At 38.8% G+C, this 25,691-nt stretch overlaps 2 protein-coding genes across 3 annotated transcripts; one reads left to right on the top strand and one right to left on the bottom strand.

Moving 5' to 3' along the window:
- Positions 1 to 1,196: 1,196 nt before the first annotated feature.
- Positions 1,197 to 7,860, top strand: si:ch211-214p13.8 (B- and T-lymphocyte attenuator). Its single transcript, XM_055015079.1, has 7 exons — positions 1,197 to 1,208; positions 1,433 to 1,487; positions 4,692 to 5,024; positions 5,123 to 5,161; positions 5,246 to 5,374; positions 5,466 to 5,497; positions 6,010 to 7,860. Exons 2-7 carry the CDS (start codon positions 1,478 to 1,480, stop codon positions 6,319 to 6,321), a joined length of 855 nt encoding a protein of 284 aa, XP_054871054.1. The 5' UTR covers positions 1,197 to 1,208; positions 1,433 to 1,477; the 3' UTR covers positions 6,322 to 7,860.
- Positions 7,861 to 9,929: 2,069 nt separating this feature from the next.
- On the bottom strand, positions 9,930 to 24,412 carry zgc:113337 (uncharacterized protein LOC503741 homolog). 2 transcript variants are annotated; one of them, XM_023284713.3, is made up of 7 exons: positions 24,229 to 24,412; positions 23,682 to 23,762; positions 23,262 to 23,582; positions 21,338 to 21,667; positions 16,605 to 16,889; positions 15,247 to 15,348; positions 9,930 to 11,375 (listed from the first exon to the last, which is right to left on the bottom strand). In XM_023284713.3, exons 2-7 carry the CDS (start codon positions 23,752 to 23,754, stop codon positions 11,368 to 11,370), a joined length of 1,119 nt encoding a protein of 372 aa, XP_023140481.1. In that variant the 5' UTR covers positions 23,755 to 23,762; positions 24,229 to 24,412; the 3' UTR covers positions 9,930 to 11,367. The 2 variants fall into 2 exon arrangements, with proteins under 2 accessions (XP_023140481.1, XP_023140480.1); XM_023284712.3 differs by having other exon boundaries at positions 9,930 to 11,359.
- Positions 24,413 to 25,691: the final 1,279 nt, after the last annotated feature.

The raw sequence follows: 25,691 nt of genomic DNA, 5'->3' as shown, positions 1-25,691 counted from the left end.
CCAGTTTGCTTTTCAAAGTCATGTCTTTGACAAGGGCAAAAATAGACATTTATAGACATCAGGATGCAATAATATGCAAAATGCAGTGAAAGAGCATCCCAGAATTATAGAGGTTTACTGAAGTGAGATGCGTGATCATTTTAGTTGTAACATATTTAATGTTGGTGATTGGATAGATCCAAAGAGAATTTCATTGTATATTTTACATAAAACCTTGCATTCATATATAGTAGCCACTGCTACACGATACACTAGAGGGTGCCCTTGAAAAAGACTGAGTGCTCTGTCTCTGTCTGTGTTGTATGGTGTTTGACAAATGTGGAAAAACTATTTTTTAATTCATTTCTTGTTGTGTGGATGACGTCTGTCAGCTTTAAAGGTCTGTGACAAGTTTCCCATTGCCAAAGTCACAAATAGAGAAAATAATATTGATCCTAGAGATGCACAGATCATTGAAAATGTTCTCAGTGTTCAAATATTGATGTCTTACACTAACATTTTGACTCTCATTATTGTGGATTTTAGTCAAGATGTCAAAGAGCAGCAAACTCCAAAGGCTGGATGTCTCAGTTAACTTAGGCTTAGAGTATTTTTCAAGTTTGATGTAGCGAGTTTGTCTTTAAGCTGAAAAAACTGAGTTCCAGACAGTGTTCTTTCAATGCCCCAGTCGAGATTAAGATCCCACATTGTTATTACTTCAGCAAAGGCATAAGAGCACAAATTTTTGAGGAAGGATAATAATCTCTAGCAGCGGTCACTGTATGTCCCATCAAGAAGAAAATGTTCACATATTTTTCAGTGTTGAGAGGAAAAGTTGATTTTGTGAAAAGCAAAAGAACATTTAGATTAGACCTCTGTGTCTTTGACTTAATTTATTAGCATTAGCATAAAACATGATTTAAATATTTGGCATCTTAAGGACAACTCCATGAGGTCATCTGGGGAGGTTTCATCCATCCAGACTTGATTTGAATATAATCCAATTTTCAGAGCAGGCTGCTTCTTCTGATGCTTATTTATCAGTCTTGGTCACAGTCTTTGAAATACCGAGAAGTTTCCAATGTGGCATGCTCACCAGTCATAGCGATTCTGGAGCGAGTGGGTGTAACAGTGTATATGTGATGCTGGAATCTGGTTGTGTTTATTGTTGTTGGCTCAGTGGCGCCCTCTCTGGAGCTGTGGTGTGCAGCTGGCGTTGGTGGCACGAGGTGGGTTAGAGAGCACAGCACGGGATCATAAATGGTTTCTTTCGTGTTGTTCCTTTGTTTATCTCACAAGTACATGTACGCTATGATCTATCCAGATGATGATTAGAGTGAGGTGACATATTTAATGTATATATGTGTTTTGACATGTAATTAGGGAGTTTGAGACACTCCGTGAGCTAGCCATGTAGCTAGCATTAGCTTAACGAACGTGCTACTTTCTTTAGTGTGCTGTGCACGAGACGACTGAGCCACTGACCAGAGGTTTCCTGATGTTACCAGGTAAATATTCTGTTTCATTATCTTGTTGTATTGTATAATGTATTGTATATTTATGTAAAAACCCTGTCAGTTCCTGGGAGGCGTGCACGAGTGTGCTGTGCACGCGACAACCGAGCCACTGACCAGAGGTTTCCTGATGTTACCAGCATTAAACGACTCAGGAGGAAAATATCGACCTTCCGACTTCTTTATTAAACATAACACAACGCAGAGTCGAGGGGTTTGAACCAGCCAGTGACAGAGTGTTACATGGTTACATGGAGGGATAAATTAGATCATTGCAACACGCACTGAAAGGTTTCGCATCATGCCGAGCCAGGTGACTAGATTTTTTTAAAATGGAAATTAAGTTTTTGTTGGCCGAACCAAACTAACTTGATTGAATTGTACATGTTCAAAAGGTAACTTTAATTTTTGTATTAAAGAGTAAATCCATAAAAATCAATCAATAGATGGTCAGCCAGATAATGATAGGAAAGCTGTAAAATTTTCAACAGGAAGGAGGATTTAAATTAAATTGGTTTGTGTTTATTATGGTTACCTTTATCTCTACCCAGTGTGCTCTGCAGTGGTTGGTGGAAACACATGTACACAAGTTCGGAGTTATCCTCATTATTGACATTATAAAATCTTTGTCCTGTAGAGCCTCAAGAACAGCAAAGAATTGGGAGCAACTTTGAAAGGTAAACTCTTATTATTTTGACACTGTAACACATAACTTCTGACCGCCCAACAAAACTGCATTTATATCTCTGGTGCTACCATGAGCCAATGTACAGCAAATTGTACTACTTTCCCACACCAGAGGGTGCTGTTGGAAAAAATCTGAGACAGATTAGCACGATGAAGACAAATATGACAGTGTCTACAATAGAAATACAAGAGTTGAGTGTCATTTTACACCATCTGCTGGTTGCATGGGAGGAAGCAATGAAAAAAAACAAAACAGTCACAATCAATTCTAACTACTGTCACACTTGTGATCAAAAGAATGAGCTCTCATACGCTCTATATTTAGTTTCCTTTTCAGAAATAGGCATCTTTGGAAGATTTTTCGAAGCCACAGTAGCAGCTTGTTAGTTGCAGTTGTTACACAGATAGGAAAAAGCAAATGTATAATTGTTTCACTAAGCTAATGAGAACATTCCTGTGGCCTGAAGTACACACGGCCCAAAAATATAAGCTGTTCACGACCAGACTTGTTGCCAGTATTTTGGTGGAGAATACTTTTAGTTGTTGTTGTTTGGCCTAAAATTGGTTTAATCTCCTTTTCACCACCCTTTGGAGTGAAATTCATCCAAGGCCACAGTATGATTTTGAAGCCACGCTGTTAAAACTTCCTCATGAGTTGCTGGAGGGAGTGTGAGAGGTTTTTTTGTTCAGATAAGTTACCAAGTAATCAAAGCGAGGCCCAGTTCACCCAACAAAAAATGTCTATGTCTCAGTTTCTGTAATGAAGATGGTCTCTGTAAATATTAATTCTCTAAGTCTGTTATATTGCAAAGATAAAACACACTTACACTTACACTGGAAACTTTGGCATTTCATAACATATTAAAATAGATGCGTGCGCTGGATGGTCGTAGAAAACAGTGGGTGGTCAGGAAGTGGTGAACTTGTCACAAGTGAGCCTCTGCAGTAGCTACAGGAGTTATTTGAAAAGTTTCAGGTGACGAACACGTTGAGCCTAATGGACGGACTGAGCTTTCTCATGACATTTTGCTGCTTTGCATTTGTCTGCAATAATGGAAGAGGTAAAGTTAAACCTTACTGATGATATGAGAAAGAATTAGGGAACATTTTAAGATACTAGAGTGCTTAGTTGGCTGAAAGAAAATGGTGATGACTGAGATTACAGTGAATTTATTAAATTTAATAATACCCAATGAATAGTTATGTAAGTGCAAGGGAAGAAGACAAAGTTGGGAATTTACCTATTTGATACTTGTTTAATAATTGACAGAAAAATAGTGAAAAAAGAGTATTGATATTACAATTAAATTAATAATGGTATGAAAGACAGTGTTTTTCCATGCTGTGGCTGCTGGCAAACAAAATAAGGAAGAATGATTTTAAATCTATCAAACATTTATCTGTTACACATTTTTTTATATGATGGTAAAATATTGGGGCATATTAATGCAGTTTTGAGTTCCAGTGTTTGTGTCAAGATGAGCTTTTATGTCCTGTCAGGTGATCAAATCAAACGCAATTTATAGTCCACATATGCGTACGTTTACCTGCAAACAAACTTTATTGAGGTTAATTTGACAACATAATATATAAATATATATAAATATATATATAAAGAACGATATGGTGAGCTATTCATAAGTTCGCTGAATGACATAAATAATTTGTTTCCTTTTCTAGTTTTCTTTGAAAGGCAAACTTGGAAAAATAATAGCCAGGTGATGGGTGTTACTTTTGATGTCAGTCCACTATGATGAGTACAAAGCATAGAAAATGTGGGAAAAGCTGTCTTATTACACAAAAATTTAAAAGAAATTAAATAAAACGGTCACTTCACTGTAATGATATATAGGCTGTAGAAACTGTGGGTCCCTAGTATGTTGCCTGTAACTATTTCTAATCTCAATGTAATTGAATTCTCATCTCTCCTCTGTTTATTCACTCTTTCTTTCCTCATAGTTGGCCAGAAAATACTTTATTGGTATCTGTGGACAAAGACTTTACACTGTCATTTGTGCCCATTACCAAGAAAGTCATACAATAATAACGAAAATCATCAAGTACAAATAATAATGCCTTATAGACTAATACTTAGATGTAACTGTCCTGTGAATCTGCTGTGTGCTTTGAGTTCACACAACCTGTCTGTCCATCCTAGAAGAGTTGTTCTTCCTCAGCTGGTCTTCTTGTTTGTTCAGTTTTTCCCAGCTTAAGAGTTTTTTGGATACATTTTCCCCATTAAAATGAGTGGAACGTGTAACCACAGAAGCAAATTTGTGATTTGTAATATTGACCATAGGAAAATTGGCAATTTATTTAAAAATATAGCACAATTTGTAAGCAAGTAGTCAACCATACCGTAAGTATGACTTTGCAGTATCATTCAGAAGCTGTTTTCTACTATCATTCCCCAGTGCTTGAATTGATAAACAGTTTCTCATTTAAACAAAGGAAATCTGAAGTGAATTATACAAGACATTAACAATTTGATCTGTATTTGTTCAATTTCAGACTTGGTTGCGTCATGTGAAGTTGTGGCCTTGGTCCGGAGAGGCACGACATGGAAAGTCGCCCCACAACGAAGTCTGACAGTCAGCTGTCCTGTCAAACACTGTGGACGAACATTAAATATCACCTGGTGTAAAGTCCTCCAGTCAAACTGTGAACAGCTGAATAAAACAGAGAACGTAGAACTAAGACAGAATCACAACCAAGCTAATGATCAACTAGTATCTTATTTGAGTTTCAAGCAGATTTCCATTTATGATGACGGTCTCTACAGATGTAAGTTTATAGGAGACAAACTTGGAGAATTTAGTCATTCCATCAAGATCTCAGTTTCAGGTATGTAGTATTTTTTGTTCTTCCTCACTATCAAAATGTGATACAAATACATCTGATTTCACGTGTTAATTTCATCTCCTTATTGTGATTCCCCAAAGACAAATACCAGGGTGTTGAAATGCCTAAATTTGAAGCAGGTAGGAACCTATATATGTCAGATATTACATGTACATTTTAATGAATGCAGTTTAGGACCGCTAATGGTTCTTCTTCTTCTATAGTCAAGATATCGAGCACTGATGGTGAGGATGATTATTCCTGGCTGCCGTATTTCTGCATCCCTGTGAGCATAGTTCTCCTGATTGTCACACTGACAGTGATAACGATGCTGAAATTTTACGGCTGGAGGCGTAAGAACAATAATATATTTCAGCATTTTGGATTAGTCACTATATTCATCGGTTTTTACCACTTAAAACAATGTGGTATTTGTCTTTACAGGAATACTGACCATCAACCACACAAAAGGAGAGGTAAATGCAGTTTAACAGAAGTTCTTCCTGAAAGATAAGATTAATAGACCTCTTTTGTATGAGGCATTTTTATTTGTCATAGCAGAAAACAAACAATTTTGTTTGTCAAAGCTCAATTTTTTTCCTCTTGCACCATGACAGTGATGATGACTGTCCAATCATTTGTAATATAATAATTTATACCTGCTTTTTCCGCAGTGACAAACCAAACTGTCAACTGTGGAAAAGATCTAGGTCATGACTGTAGCATACAAAAGCCACAGGTAGCATCTGGTTAGTCTAGTTTAATTATGAAGATTTAATGCATGAGAAATGTAAAAATCATGAAAAAAAACTGTGAACCACAATGAGTTGTTTTCAGCAGTTTTTTGTGCAACTAGTGAACTTTAAAGAGGCCGACAGACTGATTTAGGTTCTATCGGACAGAGCTAACTGAACTGTTCATGTTTACTTTAACACTTTGATACATTTTATTGGCTTATTCATCTTCATTCTGGTGTTGTGTGTCACAGGAGATGCCCACTCATATGATACCAGACTTCCCCAAATGGACCCATTCTTTCTCTCCTGTCCTACGAAGCAGTGTCTGTACTGTGAATGACATCTACTCATCAACTAGTCCAGAAACCCCAAAATCGTCACCTGCCCTGTCACCCACTGGAGACCAGCCCGCTGTTTCAAACACAGCAGATAAAAGCCAACCGTCAGCCTCTGCAGTGTACGCTGTCATCAGTCATAGGCAGACCGGGATGGCTGCCAGAAAACAGAACACAGCGCCAACGGAAGATAAAAACCCACAATATGCTGTCATCAAAGTTCCCTGAAGGTTGTTGAATTGACACAGACTCTCACAGATGAAATGATGGAAAAAGTGTTGACAGGTATGTGTTGGTGTCATGGAACAATGAGATGGTTAGACATCAGCCACGCTGCAGAAAGAGGCGAACGGAGGAGGCTTGTGGTCATGTAGATGCACGGTGTGTCATCGTAAGTTAGCGTGATAGAACAGAAGCAGGAATGTATTTAATCTCTCATGCTCAGATTGGTCAATTCCAGTCCTTTTCCAATTCTGTTTTGTTTCTTTTAGTTTGCGTGACTTGGATGGCTTTTTTGACTTTGGTGGTTCTTTAAAAAAAGCCAGTGGTTAGGTAGATGTATCATGTACAGATTTACTGAATACACATTGTACATTTTCCTTCCTTCTTTGGTATGAAAATGGAACTTTGAGGCAGATATCCATGTTGTAAAGAAAAGCAGCTTTGATGTATAATCCTTGGCAGAGCCCTGATTTATTAGATTATAAATTTTTTGCATTCCTTTTGAGCTCATTATTTGAATATTTTCAAGAAATGTCCCCATATACACTTTATGCATTCTAAACATATTTACAGTTTTTTTTAGTTCACACATTTTGAGTCCCATATACAAACCTGAGTCTGTACGTCTATGATCCTCAGCACCTGGCCTGTTGACCACATCAGTGTGGTTTTGCTTAAATGTGTGCAGGAAGTTAAAGACGGAAACATTTTTGAAGCTGCTAAACTCTGTGGTATAGACCTCATTTCCCTTAGCTTGTCAAACCTTCTCTAGTTACATAAAAATCAAATAAGAGTGGTATTTGTTGGCTATTTAAAAGTACAACAAACTACAAGCAAAGAAGAGCAATGACAGGAGAAAAACAATGTGCCTAAACCAATTTAAGATATAATTTAAAAGAATGATATGCTGACTGTAAGGTAGTAGTAATTGTTTGGGGTTTTGACCCCTCCAAACAAATTGATATCCACTTGCAACCCTTGTAATGACTCAAGACAGAATGATTTTATGAGGCAATGCAAAATGACAGCATTTTACCACGAAAAGAAGCAGCAATTTTTAAAGAAAAATTTGAGATAAAGAAGTGGTACATTACGTTTTTTCTTATACATCTGATTATCTTGTGATACCTTCAGATTTATTTACTTGTTCTCAATCCTGGTTAAAATTGTGATATACTGTACAATGCTGTTTTCTTTTGCCTTTGCTCATTTGTCTGGAGACTGCTCAAAAAACATGCATTTCTGTTTTCTGTAATTGGAATGAGTTTTATTTCCAAGTAGGTTTTTTAACATACAAGGAATTCTGCATGGTGCATTGCAGTAAATGCTTAAAATTACAGAATTTTTAAAGAAGGATAAAGGATTTTTAAAAACCCTCTTGCAAGTCAATAGACACTAAGTGTTGCAAAACACATATAAAGCAAATGTTAAATAGCAAATGTAACAAATATGAGTACTTTTAAGTAATAAGGAAATAAAATATTTACAGTGTGCAAAAATGTGCAAATTATTCACCTGACAATGTGCAAATAGTGTATAATGTAATCAACTTGAGATATAGGACAATAATTTGATAAAAAGTTGTGTGTTCACTGACTACTTAAGTAAAAGGCTACTTTGATTAGGCAATTGAAATACCAAGAAACTGTTTTTTGTCAGATTGATGGTTTCTTTTTCAGCTGTGATTGTGATAGTAACATGGTCACAGGTCAAATACATTCAGCAGATAAAACTGTGGCCTTTGTTCTGACCACCTGCATTTTGTTAGCAGTCTGAATAGCTCTAAGTCAACGAGATAACAGAGTCTGAATTTCTGGCATTGCTGTGTGGACATTGTCCTTCTCACCATGTTCAACCACAAGTATCATCTCGTCACACATTCACTTTGTTACATAGACAAGCATGTTGATTATTCAGTTTTCTTCTGATGACGTCCAGAGAAATTCCTACAGATGTTCCTTCAAATGTAAAACATGAAGCTCTAATCTACCTTTCACTTCAAAAATGGCATGTTGAAAATGTCCAAAAAGCTTATATATTCTGCTCACTAGAACGCATACCTAGGAGAGGACGGTGAAAAGTTTAAAATGTAGACGACATGCTGTGTGTGAATCGTGTGAAATGAGTAGAGGAACTACTTCACTGTCTTTGGGTGGAAATGTTTCATCACAGCATCATGTCTGGTAGCCGCAGCCCACACACAAGTTCTGTGCCTGTACTCGCTCTCTCACACACCCTCCCTCTCTGACACACACACACACACACACACACACACACACACACACACACACTGGTAATTGTATTTTTTCTCGGTTGGACAAAGCACTGATTCAGACTGCAAAGAGATCGAGAGCGTGGAGGCTTGTGCGAAGGCAGCGCTCGAGACAGGCCTGATTAGATCGAGTCTGAGGTCACTAAGAGAGTGTGTGGACCAGTCAGCAGCACTGCAGCTTAAAAACCCTGACAAGATGCGCATGAGCCCTGAATGCTTTTGGTTCTGCTCCAGAAGCAGTCCAAAAGATCTAGTCTAAAAGCACAGAGCACTATGAAACAGTCATGACATTCAAATGTGAGAAAGTGAAGAGATATTTTTCACTGCTTAATGAGTGGAAATTCCCATTTAACATCAGTTTTTTGCATTGTACTTAGACATATAGATGAAATACTGACCCAGAGCAGCACATAAATGAGGAGGCAGGGTTTGAGGGTGCTGTTGAAAGATACTTGGGAGGACAAAAGTGGCTCTTCTCTGGGTTTACAGACTTCAAGTAAACATCTAATCTGCTTAAAGTTATTACTACTACTCACTATTTTTTCCATAGGGGCATGCAGCATTCAAATGAAAAAAAAAACACGCCTCAACCTATAGCGCAACCTGTCCACTCACACTCCTTACACAAACTCACAGAACTCCAAAACATACAGTAACATTCCTTTCACGGAAATGAAAAACGTTCCAGCCTCGGACTTTGGAGAATACACATTTCTGACTGTGGGATCATGCACATGCAAACAGGCTTTAAAACAGGTCTAAGACGTGTGATTTGAACCTGCATTTGTCCTCAGCAGTGCAACATGAAAACCCTCTGAGAGGGTAAGCAGGAATGCTCAGGGCATGTGGTTTTTATATTCTAAAAATACAGATGTCTGCAAGATGAGTAGGGAGCATGAATCAATTAGAAATGTAGAACAAAGACTCTTAAACGTAATATTTTTATTGTAATATTTTAACAGTTTTAAGGCCTAATTAAGGTCCTGTTTTAGCTACACATCTGTTATTTCTAGTTCATGTATACATTCCATATATTTTTCCAAGTTCTGAAGTCAATGCACAAACACATATGTTCTGTTATCCCAGAACTTATGAATACATCATACATCAGAGAAAAATTGACGCACAGTCGGCTCTCTGTGTGAAGCCGTGTGCACAACATGTGTGACTTTTCACTCTGCAAGATCCACCACAGCCTGCCTGCCTTGTGATTTTTAAAAAAGCGCCCTAAAAAATGAGCATCTGGCAGCCATGTTTGGAGCAGGAATTTCATGTTCTCCTGAATCCAATGTAAGATGTACAAAGCTGAGCTGAAAAGCGAGACATAGATGAAGACACAGAGTTGTATGACTTTTTAAAACATTTTTAATTCGGTTTGCTGCATTTATTACAACAGCTTCACATACGTTGTTGGTCATAATGCATCTTTTTTGTTTTTCCTGGATGCAGGGCTGGATGCTACAACACATTTCTGTTTATATAAAAAAAATGTTCTGAAACCACTTTCAGAAGCATTTTACTTCAACGTTTGTGCTCATGATCAGTGTCGTATGCATACACTGAAACTTCACGGACAGAAGAATACTGCCTCAACTCTGGGAACTTTCATGCCGAACTTGTTAAAGCAAATAACTGACAGATGCAAATCATATGCTTGGATATGCATTATTATTTCAGCACGAAGCATACTTCTTAAAAAATGCACCTGTACACATGCAATCATATTACCTCAGCATCATTGCATTATATTATGTAAGTGTCATTTTGATCCAGTGCAACAGAAAAGAGAGCTGGATATGTGGAGGAGCAGAGTGGCTGTGGCAATGAGACATGCATTCCTTTCAGGGGCACCGTAAAGGTTTCGGTGTTGCTTCCTCAGGCAATTGATTCAAGCCAGCTGACCATGAACTGAACCTCTAACAGATACTTGAACACATGACAGATTTTGAACACGTAGAAAAGAGATACTACACAAATAAGATATAAGTATGCAGCCCTTTAGTTTATCTAATACCACCCATGACCCCACCCAGTTTTCACAATGCACCAAAGCAGCAGTGGCCTTCAGCGGATGTATGTGTTAGTTCATCTCTACAATAGTGATTTGGCTGGGAAATTAATTAAGTCCTGGCGCGAATATATATTAATGTTAAAAAAGTTGTTTCCTAAAATAGTTGGGCATTGTACAAGAGTGAAAGAGTTATAAGGGTCTTATTTCAGCTGTGGATAAATACACATTTGGTGAGCAAGTGAGTATTTACAGAAGAATAGCGTCTATTAAATTGACTGAACTAAACCCCAGAGCCCATGTTCATGTAACCGGTGCATTTGCTGAATAAGACAAATATGGAATTTTACGATACTTTTCCACTAAGGAGCAAGTAAAAGAGGCAAAGACAGGAGAGTAGCTTGAGGACACGCAATACGGTGCAAAATCACTGTATTAAATTTGCCGTTGCTCGTGGAATGTGTGATCATCAATTACAGAGTTGGAGAGAAGTAAAACGATCCGCTCAAGAGTCCTTCATAGACGCCATGTGAGGACAGCCTGGAGATTATATAAAAGTCAGACGCAGAGGCAGCAGAGCAGAGTTGAATGTCGTTTGTCCAGTTGGTGCTCATGAACAGGATTGTACTGGACATCCTATAGAGGTGTGTCAAAACGTCTTCCTGTTGTACGAAGATAATGATGATGAAGGTGCAGCAGGGAAGCCATTCTGCAAGGCTGGCTCTGGAGAAACATGGCCTTTTCCTCTCAGTGTCTGGCCTCATCTGAAAGATTAATCAGCTGAAAAGAAATGTGTGACAGAAAAGCAACAAATGCTGTAGAAAATTTAAAACAAATCACATGGATTTCTACTCTGACTTCTATCTCCTTTCTATTGTTACTGTTAGAAAATGGTTAAGGCTAAGTTTAGCCAATTGTTCACAAGAAGTTTTGGACAACCACACAGTGGCTATAAAATATCACTTTAAAATGTGGATTTACTCAAAAGAAACTATCACATATGACAAGAGACAGACAGAGAAACTGGCTGTTGGCATGCTGGATGCTGGCATGACAGATCGAACCATAGCCAGGCACTCAAATGTGCACAACTTCGCCATTTGTTACCAAAGAAACCGTTTCAGATAGTGCAGTATGACAGACAATCTGCCACATGACCGCAGACTACATATCACCATCCACTTCCAGGAACATCACATATGATTTGTCCATTTGCAATGTCATATGCAATCGCCTAAGAGACTGCTGATGAAGCTGTTGGTGCACACTACCAGCGGATATCTGCTCAAACTGTGAGTTATCACCTGAAGGAAGATGGTTTGCAATTTTGTGGTGCTCACTGAGACCTTGATCTAATTGCAGAGTGCTCCTATAATCGGCTCAAGTTGTCATGGACCGTGTGATCCCCCCATTGCTGTGGTGGGCTCACCGGTTTCTGCCTCTCTCCCTCTGCTCGGCTTGGTGATCAGTGCAGAGGGAGAGCAGCTGTGACTATCCACACCTGTGGCTAATGACAATCACCCCGGCTTTAAGAGCGAGTCCCACACTGCATGCAGTGTGGGAGTACCGTTTGCTCGGAGAAGACCTCCAGATAGAGGTCCTGGACCCCCGCCGAAGTCCGGAATCAGCACTGGCCTACAGACAGAGGTTGTGCCTCCACCTCTTCACTCCAGTGAGTTTCTGGCCCTAGTGGCTAATTATTGATTTTGTCAATCAGAATAAAGAGATCTGATTGTACCTGCCTTTCTCCTGCTCTGTGTACATCTCAATTTGGGTTCCAAAATTACCACTGTGGGTAAATCAGCCACATTTGTTGTACATTAGTAAGATGGTGGACACTCCTGATCATTGATGAATGCTGTTTCCAGCTGTACTTAACAAATTGTAAACATACAAGGGACCACTGGGAGTGGCTAAATGAGGTGGAAGACTGATGGTATTGGCAGGGATATGCCATGGACAAAGAACACGTGCGGATTTCATTGATGGCAATCCCAATGCCCAGTGATATCGAGATGAAATACCCACAGTAACCTGTTTATTTGTTGCCACCACTTGAAACTTCAACAAGATGCAGCTGCTCCTCTTGTTGCAGAATATGCACTACTCTTCAGCAAATGATAAAGTTGCATTCCTACTACTGTGAACTGCTTACTCTCCAAACATGTCACCTGTCAAACATCTGTGGGACACTCTAGATGGACATGTCCAACGACATGATCCTGTCCCTCAAAAAATCTGCTAACTTTGCCAAGACCTTCAGAAAAAAATTAGGACCACATTCTACAAGCCAGCACCAACAAAATTGTTAATGAGTTGCTGACTTGTCTATGGCCCCATTCACCATCTGCCCTTTATTTTTTCCAGTATAGTGTGTACATTGTTGTTTGATGATGTCCATTCTGTTGTAGAGATGCCAATGTCTCAGAATAACAAACGCTGATTCACCTAAGCTAAAAAGAATTTAATAAAATATATATTTATATTTTTGTTCAGTACATTTCCTTTGTTGGATCGGCTCTTCTTTTTCTGGCAGTAATCACTGGACAAACCTGAGCTCCGTTCCCCAATCAACTTTTTTGCTTCATAAACTCGAGCCCAGTTCTCCAAAGTTGCAGCCCCACCGTTCTGCACATGGTAGTAGAGCCTTGGCCAAAGTCTACTCAAGTTCTTCTGTTTCTGTTGTGCTTCAAGACACCCTTTTGTGCCTCAGGTCCAAATCTCATCCTGCCAGTTTTGCCAGCCTTCACTTTGGTCACACAGCTGGATATCCACCCACTGCTCCAGACCTCCATACTCAGCTCTTGAGCCTCTACACAGTCATCCCAGTCTCATTCTCTTATCATGCCCAGTATCTCCATAAACCAATCTACAGATCATCACCAAGTCCTCCATTTCATTAACTAGACACTGAACTCTCTTCTTGGATCACCAAGCCAGCCTTATCACCAATTAAAATTGTAACAATACATTATTCTTTAAACCTCTCTTGTGTGCTAGTATGGCAGTTGGGTCCATGTTTACCACATAATTAAAAAAAAAAAAAAAATTACTTCCCACAAAACATAATGAAGTAATTCCAAAAACCAAGACGGATAAGTTCCTTGTCTAACATCGATTGTTCCATTGTGTTCAGTGTGTAAATCCAGCTGTGTGCAGCAGACCTCCAGGCTCCAGATCCCTTTTTTAATTGTCTTGTCTGTAGAGTCATTTTAAGCTCTGCTTTGACTGATGCACAGATATTTCCTCAGCACTATTATACTTGACTTCCTTCATGCACTGATGGAAAATGATTACATGTGTCAGTAAAGTGCAAATACAGTGCAGTGAGCAAAAAAAAAAAGACAGAAAAAGAAGCTGAAGTTGACACAGCTGTTATGTTGTCATGTATGGATAGTCTGATCTGGACATCATGTGATTAGTGCAGAGTCCAAATCTCAGTATTTAAACTGTGCAAAATATATCAAAATTTAAGTACAACTCACTGCAAGGATTCCATTTCTCATTGTAGATAGTAATTTGGTAATTTGATTAAAAAGACAACTGATTAATACAGTACTTTATTTTAATTTGATAATATTCCTTTGTGAGCACATTTAAGGTACCCTTAAATATTTAAAAGGGAATGTTTTGTGTTAGTTATTCATTTAATTTCAAGGGAAGGTACCCCATCCAGTTTAAAAGGTACCATTTTGAGGTTTTTTTTTTTTGTTTAAGAAATTAGAAAATTGAAGGGACTATATTTTTTGCCATTTTATTTTAAACATTAAAAGTGCTTTTATTTTATTTAACTACGACCAAGTTGTCGGGGGTCAGTTATTCCAATTAGCATGTAATAAATGTGGATAGATCTAAAGGTTTGAAGTTTTGTAAGCAAGGTAAGTCTAATCCACAACAGGTAAACTTTAGGGTAGCTGCCTTTAGTAGTACTAACCCAAACATCCCAGCATCCTAAATTACCACTACTCCTTAAAAGTCATCGTGTTCTTAAATTATGGGTGCTGAGGTGCTACAAATATTAGAGTTTCTAGATAGCCCTTTAACTGAATCAGCAGTACTGAGTATTGTACATACTCTGATTTATTTAAAGAAAAAAATCTCAAGCATTAAACACCAGTGTTGTATAGTTATGACAGTGTTGCACTGCATCCAAATGGGTCACTGTTCTATTATAGCTTCAGGAGCATCTGGGCAGGCTACCAAAACCCACAACAAGGAGGGAGCCCTACATTATAAAGTCTGTTGTCTTTTAATGATTCCTGGAGTTTAAGAGGATGAAGGCAGAGTGAGTGGAAATCTGTAAAAAAACTCTTCTAAATAAGCCAGCAGAACATCACCACCAAGAAACTTACATTATTACACATACAGTTATTAAACATGCTACAAAATCCCAAATTATACTGTATTTGATTTCGTTTGTTTTATGCCAAATTCATGTGAAAACAATTTCCAGTATTTCCCATCTTTCTTTTCTGTTCCTGTAGATTATCTAGTCTATTTGAGGTGACTAACTTACCCCATGTTTCATATAAAAACACCCTTGACATAAATAGTTGGAGTTAAATGTCCAAGAGCAGGCAAAGACATCATATATATACACAAGAGTATCATACTTGCTCTGACGTTTGCCTACAGTTTCTGACACACTTACCTTCTTTGCGCAAAAAACACTTCCAAAGGCAGAAGCACAGTGACATAACCAGCAGAGCTGCTACTGTGGTGACTGAGATCAGGATGGTGAGCGCCGTCCCAACTAGAAGGAAAAGAACAGATTAGATCTGATTAGGAGTTTTATGATCTGCCATAAATGTGTCATTTAGGTGCTGGTGTTTATGTGGCTGCGTATGCCAAAGCCTGAGCCAGTCTGGGCACAGCTTTCCTTTTATGGACCATCACCGATTAAAATTGAGATTTAATTGATATTGTTGCTGTTTGATTTCTGTAATGGGTGCACTCGTGACCCAATAAATTAAATTATAAAACTGAAGCTGCGACAGTGGTGCTGGTGTTACAAGTGAACACATTTATCTGCAGCTGTCCTCCTGCAGCTGAGTGTGGGCTTAAATGTGCACTTCAACCATGCAAAAATAAGTCAACATTTACTTCTGGCTTCACACAGGACATAAACCCCTCTTTCCTGATGGAAAGTCTTCTGTTTAACCCATTCAAACACCACATGTTGCTTCCACTGTAGACTTGCTCTTTATACAATCTCAGCTGACCTGGTTGAAAAGCCCAAGTCTCCTGTCAGGGGCTACATTAGAAATCCTGAAGACGGAGCCAAGAGGAGGTTCAAGAGTTTAGTTTCCACTAAGACTACTTGGATTGCAATGTTTGAAGGCTGCGATGGATTGTTTTCCCAATAATGCTATAAAAAATGCTGCCTGCCCTAGCCTTAATTTGAAGCTATAAATATGTATTACATGTCTGTTAGCTTAATTTAGCACCAGGACGAGAAAGAGAGGTAGGTTAGCCTGGCTCTGCCCAAAGAACAGAATCCAAAACCCATCTGGCAGCCCCTTTATTGAAGCTCGCTAATAAACAGATCTTCTCAGACAAATCTGGTCCTGGTTGGTGGATCAGTGAATTGGGCAGAGCCAAATTTGCTGTTTCTGTGCTTTACCAATCTTTGTCAAACCCTCTACAGTACCATTACTGCCCATTACTGATTTCAAAATCCTCTTCATTATGAGAAACAACAACAAAAACCTCTGGACAACAACCTACCACGCTGAAAATTTTCAAGTTTTATTGAAATTCCAGATCATGCAATAAGGCAACCTTGCTATTTTTTTTCTCTGTCAGTGTTGAGTCTGCATTCAAATGCTCTACTAAAACAATTCCTTTTCACTATTTTCAGCAGCCTAAGCTTAGCATCACCTCAGACAACACAAACAACCCAGGCATTTTACCCTCTCTGCTGTCAGAGAGGGTAAAATGCAGACGCATTATTAAAGATTTTCTGATGGAGAACTACAGGAATGCAGAGATTCACTGACGCCAACTCACTTTTAGTGTTCATTGATACAGCTATCGGTGATTCGAGCCCTTTGTGGTGCACCAAGCATTTGACGGACACGTCTTTGAGCAGCCCTGATTGGACGGTCAGCGTACTGATGACCAGAGTGGTCCCGTCTCCCTGGGGCAGCTGTGTGGTCACAGGGGGGCCCATGGTGCGGTTATCTCTCTCCACGTTCCACACAATCTCCGCCGGAGGCCTCGACACAGAGGTGCAGTTGGCCTCGATCACACCTGCAGTGATGGTTTTGTAGCTCACCTGAGGTTTTGGCAGCACTGGGAGAAAATAATACAGAGACAGTGAGGTAAAAGTAGCATCACAATGCAGCACACTGGCGGACATTTACACACCAACAAGCTCATACTGTTCGATATATGTGGCACAGATGACAGGTTTACTGAACTGCACTACTACTTTTTCTGCTTCGATCTAAAAGCTCTGAAAATATTATGACATAGTGACAACAAAAACACAGCAATCAGCAAATTGGCCCAAATTCATATCTTAGTTTAGTTTATGGTTGTGTATCTTGTGTCTTTGCTGAGATGATACCTGGGATAAAACCTTAAAGCTTTTGGATCAGTTAAGATATGTGAATTCCTGCACTCTTCAGATCCATAAGTAAATGTCTGGCTGTTTCCAATTCCCTGTACTCCGGGCTCAGTGAGGAATGTGATACACTGGAAGCGAGAACGCTTTTGTTGGCAGGAACACATTTAGCCACAGATATTTGGCCCTCATAGTTTCAGCGTCTTCTCAGACTTGTGAGTGGTGAACCTCACCCATCACTGTTCTGTATTGCGTCAAGATTTTGGGGTGGTTCAAAGGACAACAGGAAAAAATTCTGACAATAATCCAAACCGTAATGATTCCCAAAGGAGTGTGAAGCTGCCGTGAAATTTGGAAAACCTGTGGTTTTTATTTAAAAGCTAATTCCACTGTTTTTCCCTGATCTTGCCATACTGTGTATCCACCAACTCGGTATTACCATAAAACAGATAATATTAAATCAAACATGTCCAAATGTAAATCTACTTAATTTTACTGTTATTCTGACATGCAACATAATGATTCTCATTTTCCAGCAACTCAAAAAGTAATTTTATTTATATATTTACAGTTATATAGTTTAAAATTAAATGTATTTATGGAAATATTGCACTCAAATGCAGTTTTGGGATGCTTTAACTTGACTATGTTCAAAACTTACAGAAACGTATTTTACTTTATTATAGTTAAAAGTTATTTGAAAAAAAAGAGTTTGTGTACTGATAAAACTACACAACTGTATATAAAGAAGTTAACTTTAGCTCCACTTTGACCAACTACATCAAATTTGAAATGGTAATTACTAAATTAATACAAATGTACCACTAAGTGTTTCAGTATACTTCTTTTTTCTTTGTGGGGAGTACTTTCTATTTTTGAAACTTAGAATTAAGCATTTTTTATTGCTAAACTGTTGCTGCTACTCATACGTAAGTAAAGAATTACAATGATTCTTCCACCACACACATTTTGCAAGACAAATTGGCTGAGAGTGTAAAATAACCTTTATTTCAGTCACTTGACGCTGTGTTGTTCCTTGTGAACCCACTGACCTTCTCAGTTGTGGTATGATGACTCTAAGAAGAACTATATTACAGAACAATTTCTAAACATGTTTGATATTTTTCATATGCTCATAATTTAACTTAATTAATTTAATAAAAGTTTTAAGCCTTTTTCAATGTCAGTCTTTTCCTACAGGCTTCTTAGACATTTCCTCGCTTACAAAACAATTTTTACATTTGCATAAATACTCAAAGGCCTTACTCATGTTGTAAAATCATAATTTCTAATTGTTGCGAGACTTTTTCAAACAATCTCGGGTCATGCAGTCACCTGTTAATGACAAGAAAAATCCACTTCTGAGTGTTTTCGTCACTTTTGTTCATGGACAGTGTGTTTGAAAGTGGATGCAAAGGCGGGTGGAATCACATCATGTCTAAAGTGACTTGGATGTAGAAGCCTGCTGGCAGCAACGAGCAGCAAGAAAAAACTTTAATGCTCATCGTGCCTCAGCGCTAGGAACACCTACTGTACTGTACAGTTCAATTTCAAACAAAAGCACATCTGTTTCTTGAGATAACTGTGAGAGAAAGGGAACGGCAGAAAAGTGGAAAAGCGAACAAGCACAAAGAGAGAGAGAGACAAAGCACAGAGGGAATCACTGTGTGCTGCGAACACTGACACAGTCATGCATCAGGACCTCACGCCCTGCCTCCATCATTCTTTCCAATGGTCCATTCTTCACATGAACACATTTGTTCTGTGTGTATGCGTTAACATATCAGCCGACAGCCTGGCCTCACGGCTGTATCATAGAAACTTTCGGCGGCCACAATCAGGAAGAAAAGATCAACATTCCTGTCTAAATCCCAGGGGTACCTGTCTTTCCTGCCCTCAAAGTCCAGGCTAAGTCCTCCTGCACTTTCATCAAAGTCTGGCTCCTTTGTTTTCCTCATGTCTTCTCAGCTCCTACATCCACTGCAGGGCTGAACGATTAGAGGAAAATATCTAATTGAGATTTTTCTGACAGATAGTACGACTTGATTAGAAATACAACTCTTTAAAATCGAGCTAACGGTTCATTATCCTCTGTGTTATAGATTTAAAACGTGATGGAGCGTTACCATGTTAGACAACATCTGAAGTGTGACCGTCACACAAGGTGGATGCCATGAATTTCTGTTGACAGGACAGTTTAAGTTGTGCTGCATAGCATATATTCTGGACTGCAACCTTTGGAATGTGCTAAGTGAATGAGGTTTTGATTTAAGATGTATTGATAGTTCACTGATAATCTATTGTAAGGCATATTGTAACTACTATAGCCAGTCAAAAAAGTGCATCTGAAAAACCTTTCTAAGTTCTGCCACTGAAGTAAACACAGAGGTGGCACTATTGTAAAACAAAGCTGTGAAAGACTTATGGCTTTAGGGATGTAATTGTGGATCTGCTGCTCCAAAGTAAACTATGCCAATGTGATGGATTGCCTTAAAATTTGGCATGAACAGTCACACAGTCAGGGTTATTGTCCTCTTGACTTTTCATCTCATGCCAGCAGCATCTCCAATTTTCCACTTCTCTGGCATTTAATTTAAAATCAGCTGAATTATTAGATCACAGAGTAGGTTTAGGCATTTCAGGAAACTAATTAGATGCTTTAATTGCCTGAATTACCTAAATCAAATGAGTATCTTCCCAGGTCACCGATTATTTAATACAATCTTTCCCCAATGTTTCCACGAGTTTGATATTTCTCTGCTGAGCTACAGCAGATGGATACATCCAACATCATTGCATGTAGGCTTGTCGCTCAGATAAAACACCAGCACTAAAGCCACATCTGACTGCCACACACACACTTCATTTGGTTTTAACTCCAACTGAGGGTTCAGTTCATATGCTAAGCTAAAGTAGCTTCATATTACCATACAGACATAAGAATGGTATCAATATTCTTCTCTTGCAAAAAATTCGAACTGAAAAAAATGTATTTTTCTGGAATAAACCTTATTGTTAGGGAGATGTTTTTGCACAGAGCAAGGATTTTGGATTCTCTTATGTTGGGCTGCCCTAGAAAGGGATCGCTTTACAGCCAGCATGAGCAGCAGGAAGGATTACAGCAGCTAATACGTCTTTTAATGTACAAATGAGAACGTCAAGATTATATTGAGTTGAAAAAGTCTGCACCTGTCCTTTTCTCAAATTTTATATTGTACATAAAATACCCCAAGTTTGGTGTCCCCAGCTTGTACTAGGTATCAGTATACCCCTGCAGACCTTAGACATGTGTTCTTGCTTTGCCCATCTTTGCACAAATACTGGACAGAGGTTTTTGAGACAATTTCTGTAATTTGTGGGGAAGAAGTAGAACCAGACATCTTTGGAGCTTTTTTGGGGTCTTCCCTTCATTGCAATCTTTCCCAACAGACAAAAAAGACTCCTTGGCTTTCATCAATTTTCTGGCCAGACGACTTAAAGTGACAAAGTGGAAGTCACCCATGCCTCCCTCCCACACTCATTGGCTAAGAGATGGCCTGTACTTTCTTCGAATAGAAAAAAACTGACTTTCACTAAGCGGGCCTACTGAAAAATCTCTTAAGATTTGGGGCTCATTCCTTCAATTCATTAAGAAGAAAACTTTCCCCTCCATCCCGGACTGAAACCTCTTTGTTGGCTAAGAGTGGTACTTATATTGTGCTGGTGCAGACCAGTTGTTACAGCATCCACTTATGGTTTATGACTGACTTTAACGTCCACTGACTGATGGGGTTGTTTGCCTTTTTTATTGTTTTGTTTTGTTTTGTGTTTTTGTTTGTGTGTTTGTTTTATTGCAAGAGGGTTAATGTTTGGTTGTAAAAGTATTATTATCACACTTCCTTTGCCATGTTTCATCTTTCTTGTATATTTGCATGGATCACTATTATTTTATCTATCTATCTATCTATCTATCTATCTATCTATCTATCTATCTATCTATCTATCTATCTATCTATCTATCTATCTATCTATCTATCTATCTATCTATCTATCTATCTATCTATCTATCTATCTATCATATATTTGTATCCATGTGACACCACTGTTTTTTCTGAAAACATACCCCAGGTTTTGCGTGTCCCTGCATTTCTATATGGGCCACACTGTTCGCTGACTGATGAAAACAGATGCTTACCATAGGTGGAGAGGCAGATCACGGAGCTCTTTGGCCCTTCGGCTAATGTGTCATACAGGCAGGTGTAGCAGCCCTCGTCCTGGATGGCGACAGGCTGGATGGTGAGCTGACTGTCGGACAGGGAGGCACTGAGCCAGACTCTTCCCTGGTATGGAGGCTCGATCATGGGGTCGCTCCGCTTTGCAAAGGAGGCCACCTCTGTAGACTCTCCTTGAGGAGAAGTGTGTTTCCATACAATCTGCTGCACCTTTTCAGGCAAACCGTAGGAGCAGGAGAGGGAGGCTCTCTTGCCACTCACTGCTGTTTTGTTGCTGTCAACGGTGACTTGAGCTGTGGGGGGAAAGGGAGGCCACCGTCCAGTGAAGGAATGATGGATTAGGAGAAGGGGTAAAAAAACGGTGTGCAAACAGGACAATGTGAATGTTCAGAAATATGAGGAACCCAAACAGAAACCAGTCACTGGAATCTGCAGCAGCTGTTTCTGGTTAACAGAATGATCCCTCCTTCTCCCACTGCTCCACAGCTCTTTATTAACATGACTGGCTGAGCCTCAGCAGGCTCATTGACTTGTGTTCAGAGGTTAGCAGTGGTTAAGCACAACTCTGTTCACATATTTTGCAACAGGCAGGTATCCAAAATCGGTTAATCCATTAAAACACCGACAGGTAAAGAAGTGATGTTCACTGAATTCAGATCTTTTCTGATTCTCATGTGATGTCATCGGTATTAAATCCATGTTAGCCCTGAGTTATACTGAGAGATACCTTATATTGAATAATTACTCTGACAAATCTCTAATCAAATAGAAAACAGATGTGAATGATAGTAATACTTTATCAAACAGAGGGCAGGCCTTTGATTCAGGCCTCCATATCTGGATACCCGAGATCCTCATTTTCTCCCAGAAGGTGAGATCTGTCTCCCTTTACTGTGTCACCAAGATCATTACTCAACCAGGCTTTAACTGGAGGCTTCTCCCACCCAGGTCATGACTTTTTTTTATATCACAATAGAGAACCTTCCTCACTAGAGTTGAATATAGCTAAGTCTATATGTTTTGTCTTGTTTATTCTGCTTACTGTAGGTGTCGCAGCTGCTTTTCTAAGCTTCATCACTGCATATTTCATAGGCTCAATTCCTTTCAGTACATGGCTTTGACCATTCAATACTTACTTTTGATCATATGTACCAGTGATAGTCAGAGAACCTAAGTTTGTTCCACTTTTAATCATTTTAAAATCTCTAAAATGAGTTTAAAGAAAGGCGTCGGCTAAACTCTTAGATCGAAATCAGTGTGTTCTTTTTTATCCCTCCAATCTAATCATGAGGCTACAAAGCAGATGCCTTATTTTAAGCTTATTCGGAGTAACAGACAGTACAAGGATGACAGGAAATCTGATAAGAAAGATATAGAGGATGAAATCTAGACTCCTCACTGCTCGAGGTGCTAAAAGGGCACCTCCAAGATACCATAAATCATTCAAAACTTTCACCCCTCTTCCTAAGGATTATTGTCTTTTGAACACTTAGTGTCTTTTTAAAAAACAGTAAATCTTCATCTTTTGGAATATTTTTGAAATAAAGTACAGCAACAATAATCTCAGACAGCATGAGCTTATTCAGTAGTTACATACAGCAGTTGTAATTTTAATTCAGTTAAGTGAAGATAATTTATTCACATTTAAATAATAAACTATCTCCACTAGAGTCATTTGTTTTTGCTACAAAAACGTGTGTATCCCCTTCTATTCTCCACTCAGATTATTATCTATTGGGATATCTATGATAAAGTATATTGTTAGTGACCTGCAGAATCTCAGCTTAAACATTCATAGTCTTTCTCTGAACTACAACATTCTGGGAGTTTTCTCTTTCTCAACTGAATATTCATTCAGATCAACATAAAATTAAAAGCCTTACTTACAGGTCACAGTGAGACATGTCTGTCCCTGCTTTGAACCGGTAGGATGCAGGTCAAAGATGCACGTGTAGCATCCTTCATCCCTGAAGCCCACCCTGCGGATGGTGATGGCCGACGTGTCCTTTGGGGAGGAGGCGAGCTCCACGTGGTGCTGTCCGCTCACGCTGTCCCTGTTGCCGGGCTGGTAGCTCAGCAGGGTTTGGTTCTGGACGTCCAGCCAACGCACCTGCCTCAAGGATTCACCTCGCTCCCTCGAAACACTGCAGGTCAGAGTGAAGGGCTTCTCCACCGGAGCTTCCAGTCGCTCTGGTGCTGTTACTCTGCCTGAAACATCCAGCGATATGTTCATCTCACACTGTACGTAGGAAATAATAAGCCTAAAAGGTTTTTACTTTTCTGATTATCTCCATTTGGCATACTCACCCTGTAGTTGTCCCACCATCCATAGGACTAAACACACCTTCAGATAGGTCCAACATGAGGCCTGGATCATCATCTTCTTCGCTGCTCAGGTGGAAGAGAATGAAAAATGGTGCTGAGATTTCATAAATTGTCATTTTCCTCCTAACAGAAATTCTCCCACAGTGAGTACAACAGATTATACAAAGAGTGATACAGTCTAAACTCATTTTACTTTACTTCTACCTACAAAGTTTTTTCCTTAAGGGTTCTAACACCCAGTGTGCACAGACTTTCAGATCAGTAAGCTCAGCGAACCTCAAGGTTATTTTCTCTGCCACTTCACTGACTAAAGCCAATTCAAGGATGAATTCAAGTATAAAACAACGACATGCATAGAAATTACATTACACAGCAAAAATATACAGCACTCACATAAAAGTTTCACATATTTTTGATTAAATGAGATCATCTGTAGTTAATCAAGCGAGCAAAGCAGAACTCGATCTGTCACATATTTTGTATTCGCTTTATCATAGAAACTATATACTAAAAACTTGTAGACACTTACCTCTTGCGTTTTAATACCAAAATCCAACAGTTGAAGGTGTTCTACCTCTGCAACATCTCGGGCACCCTTATGAGCCAGCAGGTTTTGGTAACATCTCTCCGGAACAAGCGAGAAACTATTTTTACGCATCCAAATGTTTTCTACTGAGCGCACCAGCAGCACAGTGACCAGTAGCAGGCTGCTGCAGCGCACTGGAGTGGAGTTCTGAGGATACAGCTCCAAACACAGATCATGTTTTGGGGTTACACTGCTCTCTGGTGCCACATTGTGTGTATTGCTTGTACGAGGCAGATGGAGATCTATCTGCATGAAGTTTCTCTCGCAGCAATCTCATACCAGTCAAAAGCGTGGACACACCTTCTCATTCAGTGTTTGTTATGTTATTTTATACACTGTAGATAAATAATGAAGACATCAAAACTATAAAAGAATACATATGGAATTATATTGTAAATTTAAAAAAGTGTTTATCTTCAGTATTAATCTACAATGTAGAAAATAATACAAATAATAATAATAATAATAATAATAATAATAATAATAATAATAATAATAATAATAATAATAATAATAATAATAATAATAATAATAATAATTAAAGCATTAAATAAGAAGGTGTGTTCAAACTATGTCCCTAAAACCCAGAACGGTCCACCTATATTGAAGAGTTTCTGTATAATTACACATGGTTAACACAGCAACAACAACAGCAAAACATTCTTATTTATTTTATAACTTATAATTTTATTTTATTTTTTGCTGTTGTTTCTGGGTCCGTGTACGGATCTGGTAATTGGATTTTCCGTTCTGAAACGGGTATTGAAAAACAAAAAACGAGTGGTTATTTGATTTTCGTTTTAAAATACAAATATTAAAATTTAAATACAAGGCGTTTTTCCTTTTCATGATCAAAAAGGGATATACGAAATTTTAAAAATGCTTTGATTTTCATTTTATATTTAGAATGACAAGAAAGTAAAATCAGTAAGAGACAGAAACGAAAAAAGGTCTTTTTTTTTTTAAATTTTCTGAGACCGGAATTGGTCATCATGAAGTGTGGAGCCAAACGACAACAAGATTCTCAGAGGGCGGAGCCAGAGAGCAGCGATTGGTCAGACCATAGATAATATAGAAGACAGCGCCCTAGCGTAACTAGTCTATGTATATCTATGGTCGGCACCAGTGATGGCGAGATGGAGCTTCATGAAGCATTGAGGCTTTCCATCCAATTGTTTCACTCATGGTTCGAAGCTTCATGGTGCTTCATTTGCTCTACTGTGCCATCAACTGGACAAATAAAAGTAAAACAGGCAGAGTGCCTATAGTGACACGAGCTTTGCTATGTGAAGCTTTGAATTGTGCTTAAATGATAATGCCAATAAACAAGTAATATACTTAATATATTGTCTGCTTTTCCTGATAGCAGGGACAGAGGGGGAAATGGAAACAAACTGGGGAGAGAT

This window comes from Amphiprion ocellaris, chromosome 11 (assembly GCF_022539595.1).
Source record: "Amphiprion ocellaris isolate individual 3 ecotype Okinawa chromosome 11, ASM2253959v1, whole genome shotgun sequence".
Classification (NCBI taxonomy): Eukaryota; Metazoa; Chordata; class Actinopteri; family Pomacentridae; genus Amphiprion; species Amphiprion ocellaris.
The sequence above is the reverse complement of the archived record's forward strand: the minus strand, read 5'-3'. Positions and strand labels throughout refer to the sequence as shown.

Coding starts and splice junctions, on each gene's coding strand:
- si:ch211-214p13.8 (XM_055015079.1), top strand. Junction 5,025..5,122: donor CATCAAGATCTCAGTTTCAG/GTATGTAGTATT, acceptor GATTCCCCAAAG/ACAAATACCAGGGTGTTGAA. Junction 5,498..6,009: donor TCAACCACACAAAAGGAGAG/GTAAATGCAGTT, acceptor TGTGTGTCACAG/GAGATGCCCACTCATATGAT.
- zgc:113337 (XM_023284712.3), bottom strand. CDS start 23,754: ATGATGATCCAGGCCTCATGTTGGACCTATCTGAAGGTGTGTTTAGTC. Junction 23,583..23,681: donor GATGGTGGGACAACTACAGG/GTGAGTATGCCA, acceptor TGGATGTTTCAG/GCAGAGTAACAGCACCAGAG. Junction 15,349..16,604: donor TGTATCAATGAACACTAAAA/GTGAGTTGGCGT, acceptor TTTTCCTTCTAG/TTGGGACGGCGCTCACCATC.